This window comes from Pogona vitticeps, chromosome 6, assembly GCF_051106095.1.
Source record: "Pogona vitticeps strain Pit_001003342236 chromosome 6, PviZW2.1, whole genome shotgun sequence".
Taxonomy (NCBI): domain Eukaryota; kingdom Metazoa; phylum Chordata; class Lepidosauria; order Squamata; family Agamidae; genus Pogona; species Pogona vitticeps.
Genome location: NC_135788.1, coordinates 108,170,712 through 108,193,148, shown reverse-complemented (window position 1 = coordinate 108,193,148; position 22,437 = coordinate 108,170,712). Strand labels below are relative to the sequence as shown.

General features: G+C 42.0%; 1 protein-coding gene across 1 annotated transcript in view; it reads right to left on the bottom strand.

Annotated features, from left to right (window-relative positions):
- Positions 1 to 22,437, bottom strand: part of BRSK1 (BR serine/threonine kinase 1) — a 52,220-nt gene that overhangs the window by 24,666 nt on the left and 5,117 nt on the right. Inside the window, exons 2-5 of the mRNA XM_020792663.3 lie at positions 8,829 to 8,923; positions 5,762 to 5,847; positions 1,790 to 1,930; positions 206 to 322 (exon numbers count right to left, since the gene is read on the bottom strand). Coding sequence (XP_020648322.1) covers positions 206 to 322; positions 1,790 to 1,930; positions 5,762 to 5,847; positions 8,829 to 8,923 — 439 coding nt within the window. The remainder of the gene's footprint in view (positions 1 to 205; positions 323 to 1,789; positions 1,931 to 5,761; positions 5,848 to 8,828; positions 8,924 to 22,437) is intronic.

Below are 22,437 nucleotides of genomic sequence, written 5' to 3'. Positions count from 1 at the left end.
CCTAGGTTTACAGACACATACTTCCTTCCCACTTCACATTTTACACTCTTTAGCCGAGCAGGGATTCTGCTGCTATTCCTGCGGAAATGTGTAAATTTGTGATGTGTGAATCGGGACAAGGATCAATTTGCTGGATTCTCCATCCCCTCCTCCACCCCTTTTTTTAGCCTAGCACACATTCTCTCCCTGGCAGAAGCTGGCTCACCCACAACTTGTTTCCAGCAGGCTATCTCCGACCTGCAGGGAGGCCATGCCGAAATCTGCAATTCGGATGTTGTTCTTCTCATCCAGCAATAAATTCTCTGGCTTCAAGTCTCGGTGGCTGAGGAGGCCCAAACAAAATGCAATAAGAGATAAAACACATATGCCAACACATGCGTGCAACCCTGCAGCTTACACGGAATCTCACTGATTCTCTTACACTGAATCCCAGCATGCAATAACTGGGGAATCCACTGGAGTATGGAGACCCCAAGAAGGAGAGACAAATATGTTTCCAGTTCCTCTCATTATGGAGATGACCTTTGGGCTTATTTGACACTCTGAAAATCAGATGTTGTTCTCCCAGGGCTGCTCCTCATGAATAAGGAACTCCCAGGTTTCAGCTCCACCTACTTCCTAACTCTCCTTGGTCATTTCTGATGACTGAGAGATGATATGACAGCCATTTCCAACCACTGGAAGGGCAATCTGATAGAAGAGGGAGGAACTTTTTTCCCTGCTTCTCCAGAGGGTAGGACCCGACCAATTAATTCAAATTCCAAGAAGCGAGATTCTGACCAAACAGTAGGAAGAATGTCCTGACAGTAAAAGCCACTCAGCTGGACCCTCCTTCATGAGAGGTTTCAAAGCAGAAGTTGGATTTTCATCTGTCAGGAATGTTTAGTTGTGAAATTCTTGCCCTGCCAGGGGGGCAGATTAGATAATCCTTGAGGATTGCAATTCTGCAATTCAGGGTTACAGGTGACAGCATTTCCTTATTAAACTGAGGAATTAACCTTGTATACCTCATGGCCAAGGAGAAATAATTCAAAAGCTACTGAGATTACTAGAGGATGTTAAGTTAGCTCAGTTCAACCACCAAGACTCTGCTTCCTCCTCATTGAACCTATTAACTGGACTTGCCATTTTCATTATTTATCAGCTAGGTCCCCTGATTTAACCCATTGCCTTTCTAATGATTGTAAGCTAACAGTCACTGGAACAATCTCTTTATGTTGGAATAAGCATGCACAACTTTTCAGACCAAAATATTATCAATATCGATAGGCACATCAGAAAAGTCTATATGGTTAAAGAAAGATGTTCTGGTTTGAACACTTACAGCCTTAGTTGCACACAGTTATAAAGAGACAGGAATTCAGGCATCATTTAAACACCTGAACCAAAAGGCATGTCCAATCGGATGGTAGCTGTGGAGTCACCACTGAGAAGGCCCTAACTATTGTGCTCACTAACCTAGCCAATCTTACTGGCAAACCCACAAACAGGAGATCTGAAGTAGATCTTAAAATGCAGGCAAGATCGTATAGCAAGAGACAATCATTTAGTTGCCAGCTTACATATCAGTTCGTGCTTTAAATAGTTAAATGTGTAGACATTAGGAAGTGCTAGAACTTATCTCTGTGTGAGAAGAGCTTCACCTGCTTGATATCACAACAGGAAAATGAATCCCAAGAAATGTCATTCTCCCTTTACCGTTCATGCAAGAAGAGAAGGCACCATGACGACACTAACAAATCAGTGTGAGGAGCAGATGAAACAGAAGATGGGGCAGAGGGAAACTCACCATATAGAATAGCTATGGCAGAAGTCCAAAGCTGAGACAATTTGCCGGAAAAACTTCCTGGCTTCTTTGGGCGTAAGTCGTCCTTTCTTCACCAAGTAGTCAAAGAGTTCCCCTCCTGAGACATGTTCCAAGACCAGGTATCTAAGACAAAAGGAATCCAGAGACAATGGGACTGAGGACCAGAGAACAAGCAGGAAAAGGTGTTGAAAATCTGTGAGGAGCCCCAAAGGAACATAATTGCTCTCAGAATTCATTTCAAGCAAAACCAATTGCAAAGCAGACTGAAAGGAAAGAGAAAGAAACACCAGCCCAAACAAAGAAGATAAGAGAGCTGCTTCTAAAAGTAACTAAATGTAAATAAATACGTGCACATGGGGAGGAGGTGAATATCAAAGCCAGGGCTTCACTACATTATGTTAAAAGTTATTTAATAGAATTTTAAAATTTTAAAATGAAAAAATGATCTGAGTGCCCATCTACTGTTCTAAGGCCTTTGCATTAGCCTGGCAGAACAATAACACCTGGACCACTTGTAAGTCACAGGGTAGAATCCTGCCGGTGCATTTTTCCTTGTATTTCCACAGGCAACAGAGCTTAGTGAAAATGGCAAGATTTAAATTGTATATTGAAAATATTTTCCCCACTGACTATTCCAGCGGCAACTTTATGGAGAAGCAGCATTAGTCTATTTTTGTCTAAAAGATGGATATATGTGGCTGACATCAGATGACTAAAAACCACCACCACAATAATTCAAAAGGACAGACCCAGCAGAGTTACCACAGAAATGTTCAGGAGCACAGTATCAGTTTCTGAAAAACTCCTCCATGCAGGGATTTCCCAGTAGGTAAGTCATGGCTTATGTCCTTTTGTGCTTTTTTAAAAAAAACAACTCTGTCATACTTTAAGGTGTTAACATCATTGTTGTGCTTGTCCCCACAAACCCACCCACAATAATATCACATCCACAGGAGTTCTAACTTTGGCCACCTCCTTTCCTCATGGTAAGGTTGCTTTTCATCTGTCGTGCTGCGGCATGTTTGATTCTCTAATGGAAGTGATTAGTGCTTTAAGCAAGAAACTTTCATTGTTGAACTCAAAAGCTGGCATAATCTTGCCTCTCCAAAAGAAAAATCCAGTCTGATTTTTAAAAATCACATACATATGTGCATATCATATATATATATTTATAATGTGCCCCTGTGTTGTATTTCCTCCAGGCAGCCTCTTTTGTCCAACCCCTTTGTGTCTCTCCACACCTCCTCCCATTGTGTCCGTGGAGGGCTATGACAAAGAGGGCTTATGTGTGAGGAGTGCCCGTTGTCTGGCACCGCCTGGCATTCTGGACAGCCATCCCTCCTTCCCGTTCTCTGTCTCTCCCCTCCTCCGCACGCGCACACACATGTTCGCAGAGACCAAGCCACTCTGGCAACAGTCACACACAGAGAAACACAGATAGCTTCTACCTAGGAAACCACTATCCTGTGCCAGGAATTACCAGAACAGATGGGACATGTTCACCAACCTTTCTGTTTTACTGGCCTTTCACAGCGGGCTGACATGCAGAAATCAAGCTTGTATTTCACCATCACCTTCTCTCCAGGAAGGAAGATTTTAGCTGCTCCCCTGCTTCCCACCCCTTGCTCGTGTGAAGGCCATGGAAATAAATGAAATAAAATAATTCCTTTGCTCAAGGAATTGTTTTGTGTGGAGGGATGGGAACTGGACAGCTGTATCTGAGGAGTAAGGGGATGAGTACAGGAGTAAGGGGATGAGTACAGGGGGGGAAAGTATCCAACTTGAAGTAGAATCATTGGGGTATCCCTTTCGTAAGAAAGAACACCGCTGGGGTCAGCCCATGGGCTTATTTATTCTCATTAACATTCTCATGACGATCAGCCTGTAGGAAACCTCTGAGCAGGAGCTTGTTCTCTGATTTAAAACACCTCTGATTAACTTGGATGTAGTGATGTAGCAGCCAATTGATACTACTGTTCTAGTAGCATCAATTGGCTGCTACATCACTATATGCACACATACATACGCCTCCCTGCTATTATTTATCACATTGATATCCTGGCCTGACTTCAGAGAGCAGAACATGTGGCTTGTCTGGCATTCCAAATAGGCTCATAGCCAGAAATTTAGTGGTGTACAGCGGGGGAATTGTTACGGATCATCCAGAACATACTGTACATCAAGGTAGATTATGATGTTTAAAGTTACTTAAGTGTATTCCTTCTTGGGATCAGACAATGCTTTATATTAAACATATTATTTTTAACCTGCTCTACCTATTTCTTAACAAAGCAAAGCAAAAACTATGAGGTAGATACATCAATTTAGATCCAGATTGTGGCGTACTGAGTGTAGGAGAGGTTTTTTTTTAACTTCTCCTTTTTACTGCTTGTCCTTGCAAAACATCCCATTCACACTGCTATTAATCCTCATGGATGCTGCAAAAGGGCTGGCAGGAAAACGGCAAAGAAAAAAAGTGTTAAAGAAAACAGTAAAGAAGAAAGAGTTAAATTTCCTTCTCCGTTCTATAGTCCCAATCCAAATCAGAGCCACTTGTGGCTACTTTTTATTAAGACAAAATAGTGGTATTTTTAAAATAGTGCATTTCTTGTGTTCTGTATTAAATGAAAATGAATTAGTGCTTGTAGAAGCCAAGATACGAAACAAAATGTACAGATGCTATTCTGCTGCACAGTTTTGTGAGAAATTAGTTTGGACCTGCCTTTCAGTGTTCTTCCTTAAACTTACATCCTTTGTCTATAAAGCGAAGCTTCTGGTTCATTTTAAGATTACTTTCTTTCTCTCTCTCTCCCTCCCTCCCTCCCTGGATGTTTTCTTCCCACAGTAGTTGATGCTCTGTACGAAGCAATTCAGATACCCAGGATTTTCACGTACCTGTGAACAGGTACAATGGCAGATTTCCAAAAACGAAAAGAAATGGCAAGGAATCCATGGTATTTCTACCTTGAGATTTTATTTTATGCTCCCCAAGATGTGAGTTTTGTTAACCCCTGCATAAACAGACATTTTGAAAGTTTAACTTGCCAATTTGTATAATATCTGTTACTATATAATAGCCATATTGCTTGGAGTAGAACTGTGGCTGAAAAAAAACATGAGTTATGTCAGCTCTGCTGAGTAGCTGGGTATTATACCCATGGGCGGACAGAGTTAGAATAGTTAGAGTGGTGTATCTATGACAACTCTCCAGTGTATCAAGGGCTGTTATCTAGTCTCCAGGCATATTTTTACCAAAGAAATGTAATGATGAAGCTATGAAATTGACTTCAGAAGCAGCCCAATTAATTACACATTGGAAGAGAAAAATGTGTAGGGCTTTAGTTACAGGTAGGAACATATCATTCAGACACCAGCCCTAATAACTGAGAAACAACAAAGGAACACGTCTGGTAAACAAACAATGGCAAGTCTTGTAGCATCTTAAAGATGAACTGTTTTATTATGACATGAGATTTATTAGACTAAAGTAACTGAAGTTACTCAGAAGCCAGGTCTATCCATCTTAGTAGATACAGTAGCCAGGCCTCATTGCTACTCAGAACAGATTTGAGGCACAGGTTTACCAGAAATTGTCTATCTGTAGATGCTAATAATCCTGCTCACACTTTTTTCAGAGCTCAGAAATGTTACATTTTTTAGTGTCGCTCCCAGAACCACCACCCCCCAAGCCAGCTTAGCCAATGTTGGAAGGTTCTGAGAGTCATGGTGTTGGTGTTGTTTTTTTAAAACAGCATTCAGTGACCTAAAGAATCGCTGAAGAGACTAGGAAGAACCCCAACTTTTGTCCTGGAATGGAAATCCCCAGTTGGCAGTCAAATCAACAAAGAAAGGATTTTCTATGTTCGAACTATGCAATGACCACACTTACCACCGCCCCACTATTAATTTGTGCAATGAAGACAGCTGCAGAGCCACCTGCAAATAAATACTTACAAATATTTTTTGTTCTCGTAGACATCGTGGAGTTTGAGCACGTGGGGATGTTCAATCAGCTTCAGAATGGCAATTTCCCGTTCCACCTAGAAGGGAGTGGGTGATAGAGAGGCAGACTGATTATGGGCAATATCCTTCCATTACCCAACAGGACCTCCCAGATGTGTTAGACTACAGTTCCTAACCTGATGGCCAATGATGCTAGGTTTTAAAAAAAGCAGAAATGGAAGGGCGTTTGTTTGTTTATGTTTGCAAAAGATCTTTTTGCAGTTCTGCCAATGTCTCGGGATCCTTGCGTTCTCCAAGAAGGGAAAAGAGAGTGAAATAATTTGTGTGGCGTTCTGCACAAACTCGAAGCTGCCTGGAGTGAGTCTCTAATTAGATTGGGGTATCATAGTATAAAATAAACAACAGATGTGCAGGGAGGGAGCAGAGGAAGAAATAAGCCCACATGGTTCCCTCACACAGAGAGAAACACAAAGAGTAACCCGTGAAAAGGTTGGGTGAGGACTGTGCAACATGGACTCTCCTTGCTAGAGTGGTCATCTGTGGGGAGAGGCAGGGAAGCACTAGCCAGAACTAGTTCCATGACTGGCACAATGATGATGGTGATCGCCATGTGTGCCGTGGCAAGCCCAGTCAGTGGACCAGACTGTTTCTGGGAGCCAGGAATGAACTGCTGTGGGACCTGTGGTGCCACAACTTCATATTCGTATCCCAGGGGATATGAATATGAAGCACCTATATCTACGGATGTTGCTGATGAGCATCTACAGATAGACGGCATCATCAACAATGTTGGCCACGATTGTAATTGGGGGCGACTCACTCTCCATGACTGAACTAGGTGTTCAGAGGCTCCAGTTGGCTGTCCATGCCACCAAAGCTACTAGAAGTAGGACGGAACCTTCCGGCTAAAATTTTACATGGCAACCCACGAACCTCCTTGCCTAGGAAGTCAGATGAAGCCAAAAAGCCAATAAAATGCCCGTAATTGAGATAAAGATTCACAGATGTGATTTCCTTCAGTTTGGCCATATGTTGCTACCTAACCCTCCCTCTGTGACTCCAGATTTTTACTCCCTGTCTGTTGCCAGCCTGTTTCTAGTCTGTCTGTCTTCAACCTGTCAGCCAGACTGTAATGTACCAGCCAGGGCACTGTGCCTGCTAGTGGAAAGCACACCCCACCCAATTGCATGTACATTTGTAATGTGCAAAGCCCTAATGTCCCCCCTTAAATACCAAAAGGAATTCCAGAATTGGTTTCCACTTCTGAATGTTGTAGTGCCATGTTAAGATCCGCACAGAAGCTTGTCGGCTATCTCTTTCATAATTTCAAGCCTTTTCTCTCTACAGGGATGGCACAGGGGGGCACAAATAAGAGCTCCCTATAATAACCAACATTGTGAACCAGCAATTTTTGAAGAGACACACCCCCCCCGAGCTTTCCATTGCCCTCTGCCACCCAGCCTTGAAAGAAAACTTTTCTGAGAGGAAAATTATTCAGGGACATTAGGTTTTGCTTTAGGCTGGTCAGGTGCTCCCCCTGCATTGGCCATCCGCCTGAACAAAAAACACCTAGCTTTATTTTATTTTATTTTTAAAATCATTTAAAAATGAGGCCCAGAAATTGTCATTTTCACAATTTCTGGGCCTCACTCAGCCCATGATGTATGTTGGGGGCAATATTATGGCTTTAGTCCTCTAAAAATTGCTCACTGCTGGTTTAGCAAAAGACTATGTTTGACATGTTATAGCTGCCCTGGTAATTCTGTCCAAAGTTGTTCTGCATCAGGTTCTATTATTATTATTATTATTATTATTATTATTATTATTATTATTATTATTATTATTATTATTATTATTATTATTATTATTATTATTATTATTATTATTATTATTATTATTATTATTATTATTATTATTATTATTAGTAGTAGTAGTAGTAGTAGTAGTAGTAGTAGTAGTAGTAGTTGTTGTTGTTGTTGTTGTTGTTGTTGTTGTTTGTTTCACAAACTTCATCATCTTATCATTCAGATGGTTCACCCCCACCAGCATTACTTTCTCAGAAAGCAAGATTTGCACCAGTCCCAAAATTTTCACCAGGCCTGATTAAAGCTTGGCTTGACTAAACTGCCAGAATCCCTCAGCCAGCGCAGCCGCAAGCCATACTGGATGTTGAATTCTGGGAACTGTAGTCCAAAAGGAGGAAATTTCCTTAGTTCTGGGCTTTTACAATAGTTTATTAGTCCTCAGTCTAGACCTAGCAAAAGCTGTGGGCCTGAAACAGCACAGACCTTATGGACTAACAGAACACGTAGCAAAATAAGCAGAACTTTAAAAGTTTTTTTTTCTGGACTAAACCTCTCAGAATCCCAGAATAGCCAGGCTTGCTGAGGGATTCTGGGAGATATGCTCCCTAAACTCTGGAAAGAAGTTTTAAAGCTCTGGAAAAGTTGGCAGGGCCTAAATACTGGTACCATAAGGACTTTAGTATCCCTACTGCTTCATTATTATTCCTTGATTTAATTTGTGTCGAAGGAATCTATTTTTATTTATTTATTTATTCGATTTTTACCCCACCCCTCTAGACAATGTCTACTCGGGGCGGCTTACATGGATAATCTAGAGAAGCAACCTGCTTTCTAAATATGATTGACTGGTGGTAGGCATCATCCTACTTGCTCTTTGTATTTCCAAAAGAACAGCTCAGAATTCTGAGTACAGTCACTTTATGCTCCCTTCTTTAAGCTTGCCAATTTCTGGATTTGATGAGAGTCTGAAATTATTTTGCACATCTCTTTGCACACACATACGCAAAGAGAAGCATCTACGTATTGGCAAATTCATTCTAGGCTTGATTATCTCTGCTAAGTTGTCTTTGCTTCAGCAAGAAAACTAGCTTTGACCTTTCCGAGGGAATGAAGGTGACAGCCAGAGATTGGATCTGTAGAAAGCACAGCATGCATTTTCTGTATCTCTGGATTGTAGATTCAGCACCACACCCTTTCAAGGTTTAAATTTTTTTGTCCTCACCCACCACCCTCAAGCAGTGACACACACTCACCTTCATCAGGACCGATTCAGAAAGCTTTTCCCGGTTTACAATCTTAATCGCAACTTTCTGCCCTGTGATGCAGTGTACACCCAGTTTCACCAGACCTAAGGAAACAAAAAGAAGCACTAGAGGTATTATATAACCCACAACTGTATGAAGTCTCTGGATGATCATACAAGAAAGCTTACCTTCTCGGTGACAGCCCTCCCTCCATATGCCATGCTCCATAATTATACAATACTGTATACCAGTTGAAGTGTTCCCTTGACAGCATCTGGTGACAAGGAATTGCATGCAGGTGAGTGAGCATCTGGCAAAGGAAGCAGGGAGTGTTTTGTGCCTTTTTCTCTACCTGCTGTGGAACTGCAACAGGTTGCTGGAAGAGCAGATGTTTGGACAAATCACTGTTTTGGACTACAGCTCCCAGAATCCCTCACACAGTAACAGTGGCCTTTGTAGCTCAAATGACTGTTCCAGACTCTGAAGAAGGGACAGGGCACTCCACCCCTCCTCTGCCAGATCCCACCAGGCAAATGCAAGGCTAGCAATTTTTTTGGAGTTCAACCCTAAAATAGACCTCTATGCAGTTTAAAAGCAATGCCACTTATTTTGGTCAAGCTTACAGAGTTCTCAAAGGTTCTGGATTTCTAGCTAAGCACTGGAATTCAAACGGCTTGCTTTGTAGCATTGTACTACCAAAATATTGTTTGTGCTTGATATAACATTTTTATTACTTTGAGAATGGACTGTACAATGACTATATGAATATAACTACAAAACTGTGACCTCTTTGCAAGTGCTCACTTACTAGAGATATATCTCACACAACACTGTGTCTGTTCTTCATATGTACATAAACATGCATTGAATCTGGCCGGGGGGGGGCATACATGTAAAAACAATGCTATAATTTCTTGCACAGGTAAATAAACCAAAGTGGTTAGCTGATATTCCCAGCATTAGGAGCCAATTATTAGAAGATTGGTAGAAAGTTTTCTGCGGCCACTCTCCTACTGCTAGTCTAAAACAGTTCCATTGAGTCTTGGGTAGGTCCATTGACTCAATGAGATTTACTTACATTTTAATTTACCATTCCGTAACTGATTAAATGGCACTAATTTAGTTGGGACTAGCAGTAAGATACTAGCCTGTATGTTTGAACAACATACCCAAGAGACCTTGAAGAATCTGCCTCTCTCTTTCACACACACACACACACACACACACAAACGCACGCGCACACACACACACACACACATTTACTTAAAAGTGAGGCAACATCTGTCAGAGGGAAATCAATAGTGAGCAGGACAGAGATGGGAAGTATGACCTATTTGAATTACAACTCCCAGAATTCTCCAGGGCCAGTAATCATGCTGGATAAAGGAATCTGAAAGTGGCTACCTGTAGGTAACTGCCTTTTGCCCTTTTAATTCCACAACCCACTCTGGCATTCTGGGCACCACAAGGCAGTTGAGTCTAGCCTGACCCATGTCCTCTTGATGGAGCACTGTGGAAAACCTGATGGAGATCGGGTCCTAACTGATCACTACCGCTAACAGCAAGGCTACTGACAGAGAAGATATTGACAGAAGAGATCAGGGATGTTGTCAAGTCTTTGGGTCCAAGTCCCCAAATCTTTGATACCAAGACTTGAGTCCTAAGCACCAAGTCTGAGTCCCTATTAAAAACAAGTCTTTCCACCAGAAAAAAAAGGGATGGTTGCGTGGATTCCAAGTCATGAGTCAAGTTCAAGTCAATGGGGACCCCCCCCCAACTCAAGTCTGAGTCAAGTCACTGGTGTGATTTAAATCTGACTTGACAGTGAGTCCGATAACTCAAGCCCCCATCCCTGGAAGAGATGGCCCTCCCATCGCAAAGACACTTTGTCCACGTTTCATTCTTGGATACCTGAGTTCGGCCTGGATCAAAAGAGGAGAAAGAAACCAGTTTTGCCATTTAGAAGAGACGGCTGGGATTGGGCTGAAGAAAGTTGGGACAGGGCATCTCTCTGGCATCTCATGCCAGGCCATTGATCTGTCCTTTATAGGAAGAGTTTTCGATAGCCTCGCAAGGCCAGCGCAGCCCAACACCTTTTGCTTCTGGAACTAAAGAACAAGAGGGTGCCCCCCATCCATTCCAGGTACAAAGGGCAACTGGACTAGCAGCCAAAGCTTACTTCAAGATTAACAAAAGGGATAAGACACTAGTTTCTTCATCATCATCTCAGAACAGCAGAGCTGGAAGGATCCTATGGAGCCCTGAGTTCAGCTCTGTCAGGGAGGCACAGTGGGGAATCGAACTCCCAACCTCTGGCTCCACAACCAAATACCTAAACTCCTGAGCTATCCAGTTTACAGGGGGCAAGACAGTACGGTACACTATTCTGCAATGAAAGGAACTGCAATGGGGCTCAGAAGAAATTACCGGGAGCTGTTATTGCTGCCCCCTGTCTTCTGTCACCTGTGGTTGTTGCATCATTTTGCCTAATGGCAGGACCGGCCCTGCCACATCCCCTTAGGCTCTCCTAGCATGTTTCAAATAAAGTAAATATTAAGATGCCGCTTTTATAACATACCGCTATCCATGTTTACACAGAGGTAAGCCTTGGTGTGTTCAAAGATGCTTACTTTCTAGGTAAATATATGCAGGATTGAAGCCTAATCTCCAAGGCACTTGTCATCTATAGGAAACCGATTCCTTGCAAGGCTGCCTCCTGGATGTTGTCACTGCAAAGAGAAGCAGGGAGCATGCCACAATATGTACTGTTGGCTTGTAGGGAAATGCTTGCGTTTCTGAAGTCAACGTGTTTCAAGGTTATGTTGTAAGATCATGCCCTCAATTCCCCTGGAAGTGGCTTTCTTGTTATTATTACAGACTTCCATGCTCCCCACTTCCCTAAGCGGTATAAAGTTCCAGCAGCAACTTAAATGAGATCAGCTTGCTTTTCCTCCCCACTTTTTCAGCCATATAACCATAGAGAATGATGGCTAGGCATACCTGTTAACAATTCTTAAGTGGCAATTAATCTGGATGATGGAGGGAAGGATCCAGACCTCAACAGCTGGCCATGTACTTTACCTGCAGAATGTTCTGCGGTCAATGTCTCCAGTGAGAGTTCAAATAACAGCCCAATAAGAAACAAAGCTTGGCAAAGTTACTTTTTCGGGACTTTTTAATGGTCAGAATTTCCAGATGCTGCCCATGGGATTCTGGCAGGCATGATCCAAAAATTAAATCCCCTAAACTTCAGAAACAAACATCACTGCTGGAGATTCTTGTGAGTGGTTGCTCATTCAGGTAGGCTAGAAGGATGAAGTTGTGCAGGATTCGGATGCCACCCCACCCCTCATTCTTCACCAGTCCTGGATTCCCACATGCCACAAACACCAAAAGATCACTTCAGTTTTCTGAAAATGCTACTTTAGGACAAAACAAGGCGCTGACATGGCACAAAATAGCATTTAACAGAAAATTCTTAGGAGGCATTTGTACGAGTGATTCTCCATGTTTTGTAGAAAAAAAATCTTTAAAAATGTCTGCGCTCTAGACGAACAGTCATTCTAGACGAACAGTTATGCAGGTGTTCTTGGACTATAACTCCCAGAAACCCTGGCTGGCATAGCTGGGTGTGAAGGCTTCTCGGAACTGCATTCTAACAACGCCTGGATTACCTAAGGTTGGAAACCACTGCTCTAGAGGTTTAAGAGGCCACCCAAAAGATGTGGCCCAGCACATATAATCTAAGAGCCTCATAGTTCCCGGAAGCAGATAATATTGAACCCCTTATCCTTGAGGACCTACATCCAATTATGCCCTTTCCTGTCACCTTGGTTTGTCCGTCTCCTCCAAAATCTTCTGCTAACTGAAATGACTCTCCTCATTTTCTCTTGCTGTCTGAAACACATCTGTATAAACATCTTCCTTATTTTCCTTAAGTCCCTCTACAAATCTCATCTCCTCTGGGAAACTGTGGATCATCTTCTAATCCCTGTACCTTATTGAAACTAAGCCGAAGTATGCATAATTGAAATAATAATCGTATATTCTCTCCCTGCTTACCTATGTATCCACCCTCCCCCCCTTATTCTGTTGTTCTTCCATGCCTGTTTCAAACTGTACACCCTTCAGGATAGGGGCTTGTCAACCCTGTTGTCTATAGTGTGTATAGTGCAGGAATGAGCTTGGTAAGTATTTGAATGGGAAACCCCAGATTTTATTCCTGTTCAGCCATGAAACTCACTGGAAATACTTGGGAAACTTTCTCTCAGCAATCATACCTTGCAGGTTGTTGTGAGGATAAAAGGAGAATGAGGAGAACTTGAGTTTGTTGTAAGAAATATGGGATATACTGTAACCCAGTGGTTCCCATCCTTGGGTCACCCAGATGTTCTTGGACTGCAGTTCCCAGAAGCCTTCACCACCAGCTGTGCTGGCCAGGGTTTCTGGGAATTGCAGTCCAACAACACCTGGGTGACCCAAAGCTGGGAACCACGGCTGTAACCAATGAATAGTAAAAATATTAAGTCCTATGTATTCAAATGAAGCTATATAAAGGAACAATGAAAATTGAGAGAGTAGTAATAGTAACAATAGATATGCCGAAGTCCTCGCCCACCCAAGACATTCTACTGCCCAAGGTAAATAGCAACATGGAACACACAAACACATTCCTCCTACACAAGCCAACAAGACTGGGCACTAAATCTTACTTTAACCTTTGGTAATAGGACAGCATCCTGTTGTACATCCTATATATGTGAGAGGAGGCTGCCTGGAAAAAAAACACAGCTCTGTTTTCCACAAAGAGGAGCAGCTAAAGGAATCCAGCATCTACTGCCTGAGATTACTGCCTCACTCTACTTAACACTAGGGACAGCCTTGTATCTCCTTTTGAACAAAACCCCAGTTTTCCACACTACAGATTCCCTGCAGAGCCCATCATCATATCACAGTGGGAGTTTAAAATACAACACATGAAAGTTTCTGCTGTTAGTGACACCCACCCAAAAGTTTTTGTTTTCCATACAAAACTGCTGGATAGGTTTTAGGAGGTAGGCAGTTCGATTCCCCACCTTGCCACCTTGACAGAGGCTGGATTTGATGATCCATATACTGTAGTCCCTTCCAACTTTGCAGTCCTAAGGTTAAACTTCTCACGTTTTAATGTGCTTTTACAGAGTTATGATCTATAACATTAAGTTTTCAGCAAAAGAAAAATCAAACTGAGTATCTATGCAAATTGAATAGGATTCTTGTGTTATATATGAAAGACAACATGCTATAAAAAGAATAACTATTTTATACTTGTTAGTTTATGCAGTAGAGAGGCAGTGGATAAAATAGTGGATTGACTGCTGGATAAGGATTCATGAGAACTGGATTTAAATCCCCACTTCGCAGTGGAAGGTGGTGGCAGTGGTAAACCACTCTTGGAACATCTCACATTCTTCAAAACCCTTCTAAGGTCACCATAACTTGGAAGCGACTTGACAGCACATAACAACAACAGGTGAGGCAATGCTTACTTGTGGTCTTCTTGGAGGGACTGTAGATGGAACTCCCCACCCTTTGCATTTCTTTTATTTTAGTTAATTTTAAATTTTTATATTCCACCTATCACCATCTTCTCAAGGCTTCAGGCTGCCTAACAACAAAAAGCTAATATAACAATTTGAAACACACACACACAAACACACACACACACAAAAGCAATGAGATAACATAATAGTCCAAGCAGCAGTAAGTGCAGCAGCAACAGAAATCCCAGTCAACCAGCTGCCTCATCTAAAGATTTCCAGAAAAAAAGCCATGTAAGTCCATTAACAGACCATGTAGAATGGTGGCATAGGTTGATTTCGTTCAAGTAAATATTTCGGTGTTTGGTATCACCACTGAAAAGGCCCTGCTTCTTATAGTTACTGACTAGTAGAGGCAATCCCTGGAAAAGACCCTGATGTTGAGAAAGTGTGAAGGCAAGAGGAGAAGGGGACGACAGAGGATGAGATGGCTGGACAGTGTCATCAAAGCTACCAACGTGAATTTGACCCAACTCTGGGAGACAGTGGCAGACAGGAGGGCCTGGCGTGCTCTGGTCCATGGGGTCATGAAGAGTTGGACACAACTTAATGACTAAACAACAACAAAGCAGAGACAAGACAAAAAGCTTATCTTTGAGTTTGACTGGGAGAGCATGGAAGAAAATAACATATGGGGACAGCATATTTTGCAAATAGCACTTCCTAGCAGAAGAAAACCTATTGATTATTTGCATGTTACATAGCTTCATCATGTTGTAGAATTGGCTCAGTACCTTAACTTTCCCATTCACTCAGCTCCACTGGACCGGCCCAAAACATTTTGTTGCCTGCGACCAAGGACCCATTGGAGCATCCTTCCATTTCATTGACAGCTGACTGGGCTAGCATTTTTGAAATGTACCTCAACTTTGGCAATGGGAAGGCATCTTCCAACATGCCTGAGCCAACAGACTTAATGGTGTGTGTGTGTGTGTGTGCAGAACAACCTATATGCTTTGTCCTCAAGAGAGGGATATGAACAGGGGCCTTGGGAGGAATGCCTGGTGGGTTTGCCATAGCTGTCCCCCAGCATCTGCTGCCTGAAGCAGTTGCCTCACTTTGCCTAATGGCAGGGCTGGCTTGCATCTCTAACACAAAAATGGAGCATCTATTCATTTCTACCAAATGTATTTTAAAGCACAAAGCCACTCCCTGTTTAAAAAAAAAAGAAGTTTGGCTATAGGAAGCCGTACTGTTAAAGCTCTATTCAGCTATGATGCTTAGTGGGTGGTTGCTTCTACACTCACTATACAGCTATGGAGAAAATATTATTCTTGACTTCTGAGCAAGGATGGGATGCAAACATATTGAACAACTTTGCTCATCCATCCAACTATTCTCTGGTGGTAACAAATAGAATAGACTCTTGTAGTACCTGAAAGACTAGCAAATGTATTATGGTGTAACCTGGGATAGAGAATACATAGTCTTCCAGAAGTCAAAGAGATTCTGTGGGATTTTCTGAACTACCCTTCAACTTCATCTGGAGGACCACTACAGTCTGTTCTGGAAGCTGGGAAAGTTAATTGTTTGGTGTATTCACAAAGGCTTTCATGGCCGGGATCTAATGGTTGTTGTGGGTTTTTCGGGCTCTTTGGCTGTGTTCTGAAGGTTGTTCTTCCTAACGTTTTGCCAGTCTCTGTGGCTGGCATCTTCAGAGGACAGCACAGAGCACAGAGTGCTGTCCTCTGAAGATGCCAGCCACAGAGACTGGTGAAACGTTAGGAAGAACAACCTTCAGAACATGGCCAAAGAGCCCGAAAAACCCACAACAACTATTAATTGTTTGGGCTAACTAGGGAATTCTGGAGCTGTAATTTTCCAGGTTCTAATCCATTGCATCTGATAAAGCAAGTGCTATCTGTAGGTCATAATTATTTCCATGCTACAAATGGAGAAATGAAGCATGTAGAGAGCTTGTCTGAGTTTTCAGAGGAATAGCGACATTACTCTGTGCCAGCAAAACAACAGAACAGTCTCGTGGAACCTGAAAGAGTAGCACGATTATTGGGAATAATCTTTCTTGACTTCAAAAGCACTTCATCTGTATTAGACTTCATCTAATGAAGATGGCTGTAGTTTAAGAAAGCTTTTCGCCCAATAAAACCTGTTAGTGTTTCAGATGCCACAAGGCTCTTTTGCTGTCGAGTTCACACATGGCTTTCTCTGCACTCAAGGACTGGTAGATGAATGTACGTCCACCGAGAGGCAACTGTGTTTGAGATAATGTGAAGTGAAAGGCAAGCCCTGTGTGTGGTATGATAGCAGCAACAGACTGGGATGCTTGCAAGCCACCACTCAACACTGCAGTGATGAAGGGGCAAGCATGCATGTGTGAACCTGATACTGTACATTTGTTCCTGAGAGAGATTTCATATCCAGCCCAACACAAAACTAAGGATAGCATACAATTTTGTCTGGTTCAGCAAACTGAACTAATCTGCACTTCCCAGAATAAGAAGATTGGAAAAAACACATTTACCCTTTAAACTGTGCAGTTCTTTAAATGTGAAGCAATTCGTGGCTCAAAATTGCCTACCAAAAAAGAACTGCATAAAATGTGTATATCAGGGAAAGCTGCAGACAAAAAAGCTATATTTAGGAATGATGTGTAAAAGTACATTTATTGAGGATACAATGTGCAAACATGTACGTTAAGAAAATAAATGTGGATATTTTTGAAAATGTGTTGTTTTCCAGAATTCAAAACAGTAAATACAGAAATGTTTGAACAGATTTATAGTATGAAAAACTGACAGAGACTGGAAATAGATGGATGTGTTTGTCTCAACACAAACTGACCTATATTTTAAAAAATGCTGATTTTGTGGTAGGGTTCCCCCTGCACCCCCACAATTTGTATTTTGTGGCTGGATAGCTCAGTGATTTATATATCTGGCTGTGAAGCCAGAGGTTAGCAGTTTGACTCCCCACTGTGCTTCCTGTGAACAGAGCCAGCCTATGTAGCCTTGGGCAAGCTGCGCAGTCCCAGGGAGCCCCAGAAGAAGGCAATGGTAAATCACTTCTGAGTATTCTCTACCTGGAAAATCCTGAAAAGGGACTCCGTAAATCAGAATTGACTTGATGGCGCATGAGTATTAATAATTTGTATTTAAAGCTCTACCACGATGTGCATTAGACAATTATAAACTGGTACCTTGCACTACACAAAAGCATATGCTATTTCTTATGTACCTTGAAGTAATGAATGGAGTCCCAATCCATTCAAACGGCCTGTCCGTTTCTTATCTTAGCACAAAACACATCATGATAAAAACCTGCAATGAGTAAAGACTTCAAGACCCCTGGAGAAAAATTAAAAACAAACCCTATGAATCAGAAGTACCTGCCTCAAAAATATTCTAAACCAGGCAATGTCAACAATGAACTTCCACAATGGACTATATGTCGGAAAAGAACTCCATATATAATGACATTGTTAGAATGGCCTTATAAAATTGCATTGTACACTGGGTACAGTCCATATTGACACATCATATTGTGTGCCAACCTTGTCTGTTTTGCTTGTTAGCTGTATTTATTCCTGCATTTCCTTTAATATATATATTTTTAAAAGAGGCATATAAGACTTTCATTCTACCCATCATTATCTTCACAACAATGCTATGAAATTCCTTAGGGTGAGAGATCCTGAGAATTTCACTGACTAGGAATTACCTTTACCAAGTCCAAATCTCTTACCCCTATACTACAGCCACATTCCTTTAGTCTTTCAAATAAGACCACGAACGTCATCAGCCTATAACTTGTTGGGCTAACCCCCCAAATTAATGCATTTTTCCTTGATAATCAAGTCCCATTTCAAATTCAAGTACCAAGAGTATATCAAGTGAACTCAACATGAATTCCGTTTAAGAATATTTGACCATTACGGAGATGGGAAATGCTCCTTTGTTGATCAAATGACAATAATTAAGTGTCATCGAGTTGATTTCGACTTATGAGCAACCCTTTTCAGGCTTTTTAAGGTAATGGGTTAGATAATGGTTTACTACTCTCCTGTTGCCCAAAGCCACAGAGGCTGGCTCTACTCGTAGGAGGCACAGTAGGGAATCAAACTCTCAAGCTTTGGCTCCACAGCCAGATACTTCACTCACTGAGCTATCCAGATATTGCTTGGTCTTTTGTTTCAGCCCTGCTCACCTACAGGTGGAGAGAAGAAGGCGAGCCCTCTTTTTGAGATAGTTCAGGGTCACATGGGGCATTCTCGGCAATATGGTTAGCATGGCGACCAAACTGGAGGAGCGCTGGTGCATTTCAGAGGGGCCCTAGAAAGAGCTGCAATGGTCCTAAACAAACACACACTTACTCCTTTGCGACCGACCAGTAGCACTGGCTACAAGATCACTCTAGTTCACCACCAAGCTCTACCAGGGGCCTTACATTTCAGGGCCTCATTTCAGGGCAACCATTTAAGTGACTTATGTGATCATATAGCTGACTGGATACCTCAGTGAGTTAGTGGCTGAGGAGCCAGAGGTTGGGAATTCATTTCCCCACTGTGATTTCCAGAAGAGCCAGCCTGTGTAGCCTTGGGCAAGCTGTATAGGTCCCAGAAGAAGGGAATGGTAAACCACTTCTGAATACCGTCCACCTAGAAAACACTGAAAAGGGTCACTATAAGTGGAATTGACTTGACAGCATGTACACACACAATATTATCATATATATATTAATATGAATCTGCCCTGTTTCCACAGAAAACAGTGGAGGGTTGGGTGGGTCTCTCTACTCCTTATACAAAAAGACATGTAGAGAGTAATCTCAAAAAAAAAACCACTATGCCTTCCTGCTTTACCTTGTTTTACCTCTTTACACTTCATTGCTTTTAAGCAGTTTCCCCCTGCTTAGTTGCCATACCAGAAGCGAGGGAGCCAGGCAGGGAGAAAATTCCCTAAGGCTACAGATTCCATACAGAGAATCGTGAGGTTAGGCAGAAGAGTTTCTGTTTCTCAACACAAAGACACACACAGAGAGACACACACATCTTTTGTATGAAAAGAAGACTTCACTTCCCCACATACTTCATATATGAGAACAGGGCAGATATATGCAGTTGTCCTGAAAAATCTAATTTGGCTCCAAGATCCTTGTTACCTATTATAGTCTCATAATGGCATCGTTTCTGCATCATCACAGAAATTCCTTTACAGGGGTTTTCTTCTTTACTGTCTCAAATGTGCAGCCGTATACTCATTCTCTCTGACCTCCAGAGGCTAAGAAGCCTGCCTCAGCAGCAGCATATGTAAGCATCTTCTGGCATGACTCCATATCCCTCCAGTATATTCTAATTGCAATTCTCTGTGGCAGGGACGGTGAGCCTTTAGTACTCCAGATGTTTTGGACTACAACTCCCACCATCCTTTATCACTGACAATACAGGCTGAATATGGCTATTTGTAGACCAAAGCATCTGGAGTGGCATAGGTTTGCCACCTCTGCCCTATGAGTTCCTTCTAAATTAGGGTGGCTTAGGAAACAAAACCCATCATTTAAAAAGGGTATGTATTGGCATAGATTTTCCATAGGCTGACACACGTATAGATGAGAATTAAGAAAAAGTTACCTTCGTTTGGACAGAAGTACAGTACAATACTGTATTTCTAACAAGACTAGGCCACTAAAATCTCAATTAAATTTGCAGTCCCTTTGTGTGAAGAAAGAATTGGGCTGGACCCCACAAGATAGAGAACACCTTCTGTTATAGCAATGGTTTCCAACTTTGGGTCCCCAGATATTCTTAGACTGAAACTCCCAGAAGCCTTCATCACTAGCTGTGCTGGGTAGAATTTCTAGGAGTTGTAGTCTAAGAATATTTGGCGGCTTAAGGTTGGGAACCACAATATTAGAGGATAGTTTTCTGATAGTCCTTCAAATGGAGTACTGTACTTCTCTCTATAAAGCAAGGCATACAGACACCCGATTCTAGTTCTCTCTCTCTCTCTCTCTCTCTCTCTCTCTCTCTCTCTCTCTCAGGCTTCAACACCCTTCTCAGTCTTGATGAAGAAGATCAAGATTGGTCTCTTTGACAAGCAGGTTGTCAGTTGACCTCCCAGTTGGTTAAGCCAAGAATTCATCTAAAGAAGGGCAGCCCCGGTGAAGCAGCAGACAGTATCCCCTCCCACTTCAGTGAAGGTATGTTCTAGCTAAAAACTAGCTAACACTCAAGGCAAAAAAATCCAACTATTTATTTATTTATTTATTTATTTATTTATTTATTTATTTATTTATTTATTTATTTATTTATTTATTTATTATCCCGCCTATCTAGTTGATTAAGACCACTCGAGGCGGCTTACAACAAAGAATACAACAATATAAATAGAGACAATTTTACATAAAGGGAAAACTTTCGACAAGATGGAACAAACACTAGGGAAAGGAAAGAAAGGGAAGATCAGGAATTGGCGGAGGGGAAGGCCTGCCGAAACATCAATGTTTTTAGTTGATTTTTAAAAATACCCAGCGAGGGAGCCGCGCGAATATCAGGGGGGTAGGTTATTCCAGAGGCGAGGAGCCACCGCCGAGAAGGCCCTATTTCTTGTCTTCTCCTTCCGGGCCTCCCTCGGCGTTAGGCTCCTCAGCCTCACCTCCTGGCTTGCGCGAGTGACACGGGTAGATCTTGGTGGGACTAGGCGTTCCGCCATGTATCGAGGCGGAATCGGATGGGCAGCCAATGCAATGCGGCCAGAGTGGGCGAGATATGTTGGTATTTTTTCACACCACTAAGAAGTCTGGCCGCTGCATTCTGCACCACCTGAAGTTTCCACAGCAGCCTCAAAGGCAACCCCACGTAGAGTGCGTTACAATGGTCTAATCTTGAGATTACGAGCGCAACAAGCATTTCCCTCTTTCCCTGGCACCAAAAGTAAAAGAGCAAAGCATTTAACTAGCCATTTTCTCTCCCTTCAGCACTCTGCCACTTGAGGCAGCCACCTCACTATGCCAATTGATAGGGCTGGCCAAGCAAAATTTCCTTGCTTGGTACAAAATGCAATTTCCTTGCTAGGTGCTCCACAGGCTCACAGCCCCAGCGTACCAAAAAACAAGGCACATAGTAAGGCCGCTGATAGTTTTTCCACATACAGTTTCGTTGGTTTATAAAAAAAAAAAAACTTGAGAAATTACCACCACTACCTTTTTCAGGTACTATGGAATTAGGAAATGAGAAACTTTGCTTCCTGAGGCAGAGTAGCAAATGACACAGACACACAGACACACACAATGCACACTCAAGACAAATAGCATAGTAGAAAGCCAGGCATGTTGTTTAGGCACTCCAGACAGAAAATACCATAAGCACCTCTGCCAACCCCTGGCCAAGAAGCAAAAATACAATATTAAGACGGTAAATCTTGCTGCCCTTTTATCACAGAGCATCACCTTTTGCCCCAAACAGCTTCCTCATTCTTCCAAACAGTAGGGCTGGCCCTGACAGTATGAAACTAAACCTCAAAACTTTCCTTTTTAAAAAATGTTACTCATTATATACTGTTGAAAGAGTAAATCATTACAATACTGGCTACCAACATTTTGTTTTTAAACCCAATTTTTAAAAATACAAATAAAATACAAAAATGACCAAAATCTTCTTCCTAAAGGACCCCATAAAGTAACTTTTTAGAAACAGCATGCAAACATTATTCACCGTACCCTAAAAAAAAGCAACATGTCCAAAAATCATATGTTAGAGGCAATTTTATTACCTGTAAATGCATTACATCCAAACTGTGTATGAAACTATGTACTGTAAATACCTTCTACTTATTAGCACCTCAGTTCTTAGACTACAGATTATTGCCTGAGCCACACAAACATACTATGACACATTACCGAAATCTCTACTCAAGCTGCTACATGCTGTGTTTGTGTATTCTGCAATAACCACTTATTTGAAAGCCAATACTGTGTTTGTTCTTTTGACTAAAGGAATGTTTGGTGAACAGTCCTATCTACAATATGTTCTAAAACTTCAAAATATACTTCAGCAGGAGCAGGGTGTGAAATATTATACAGTG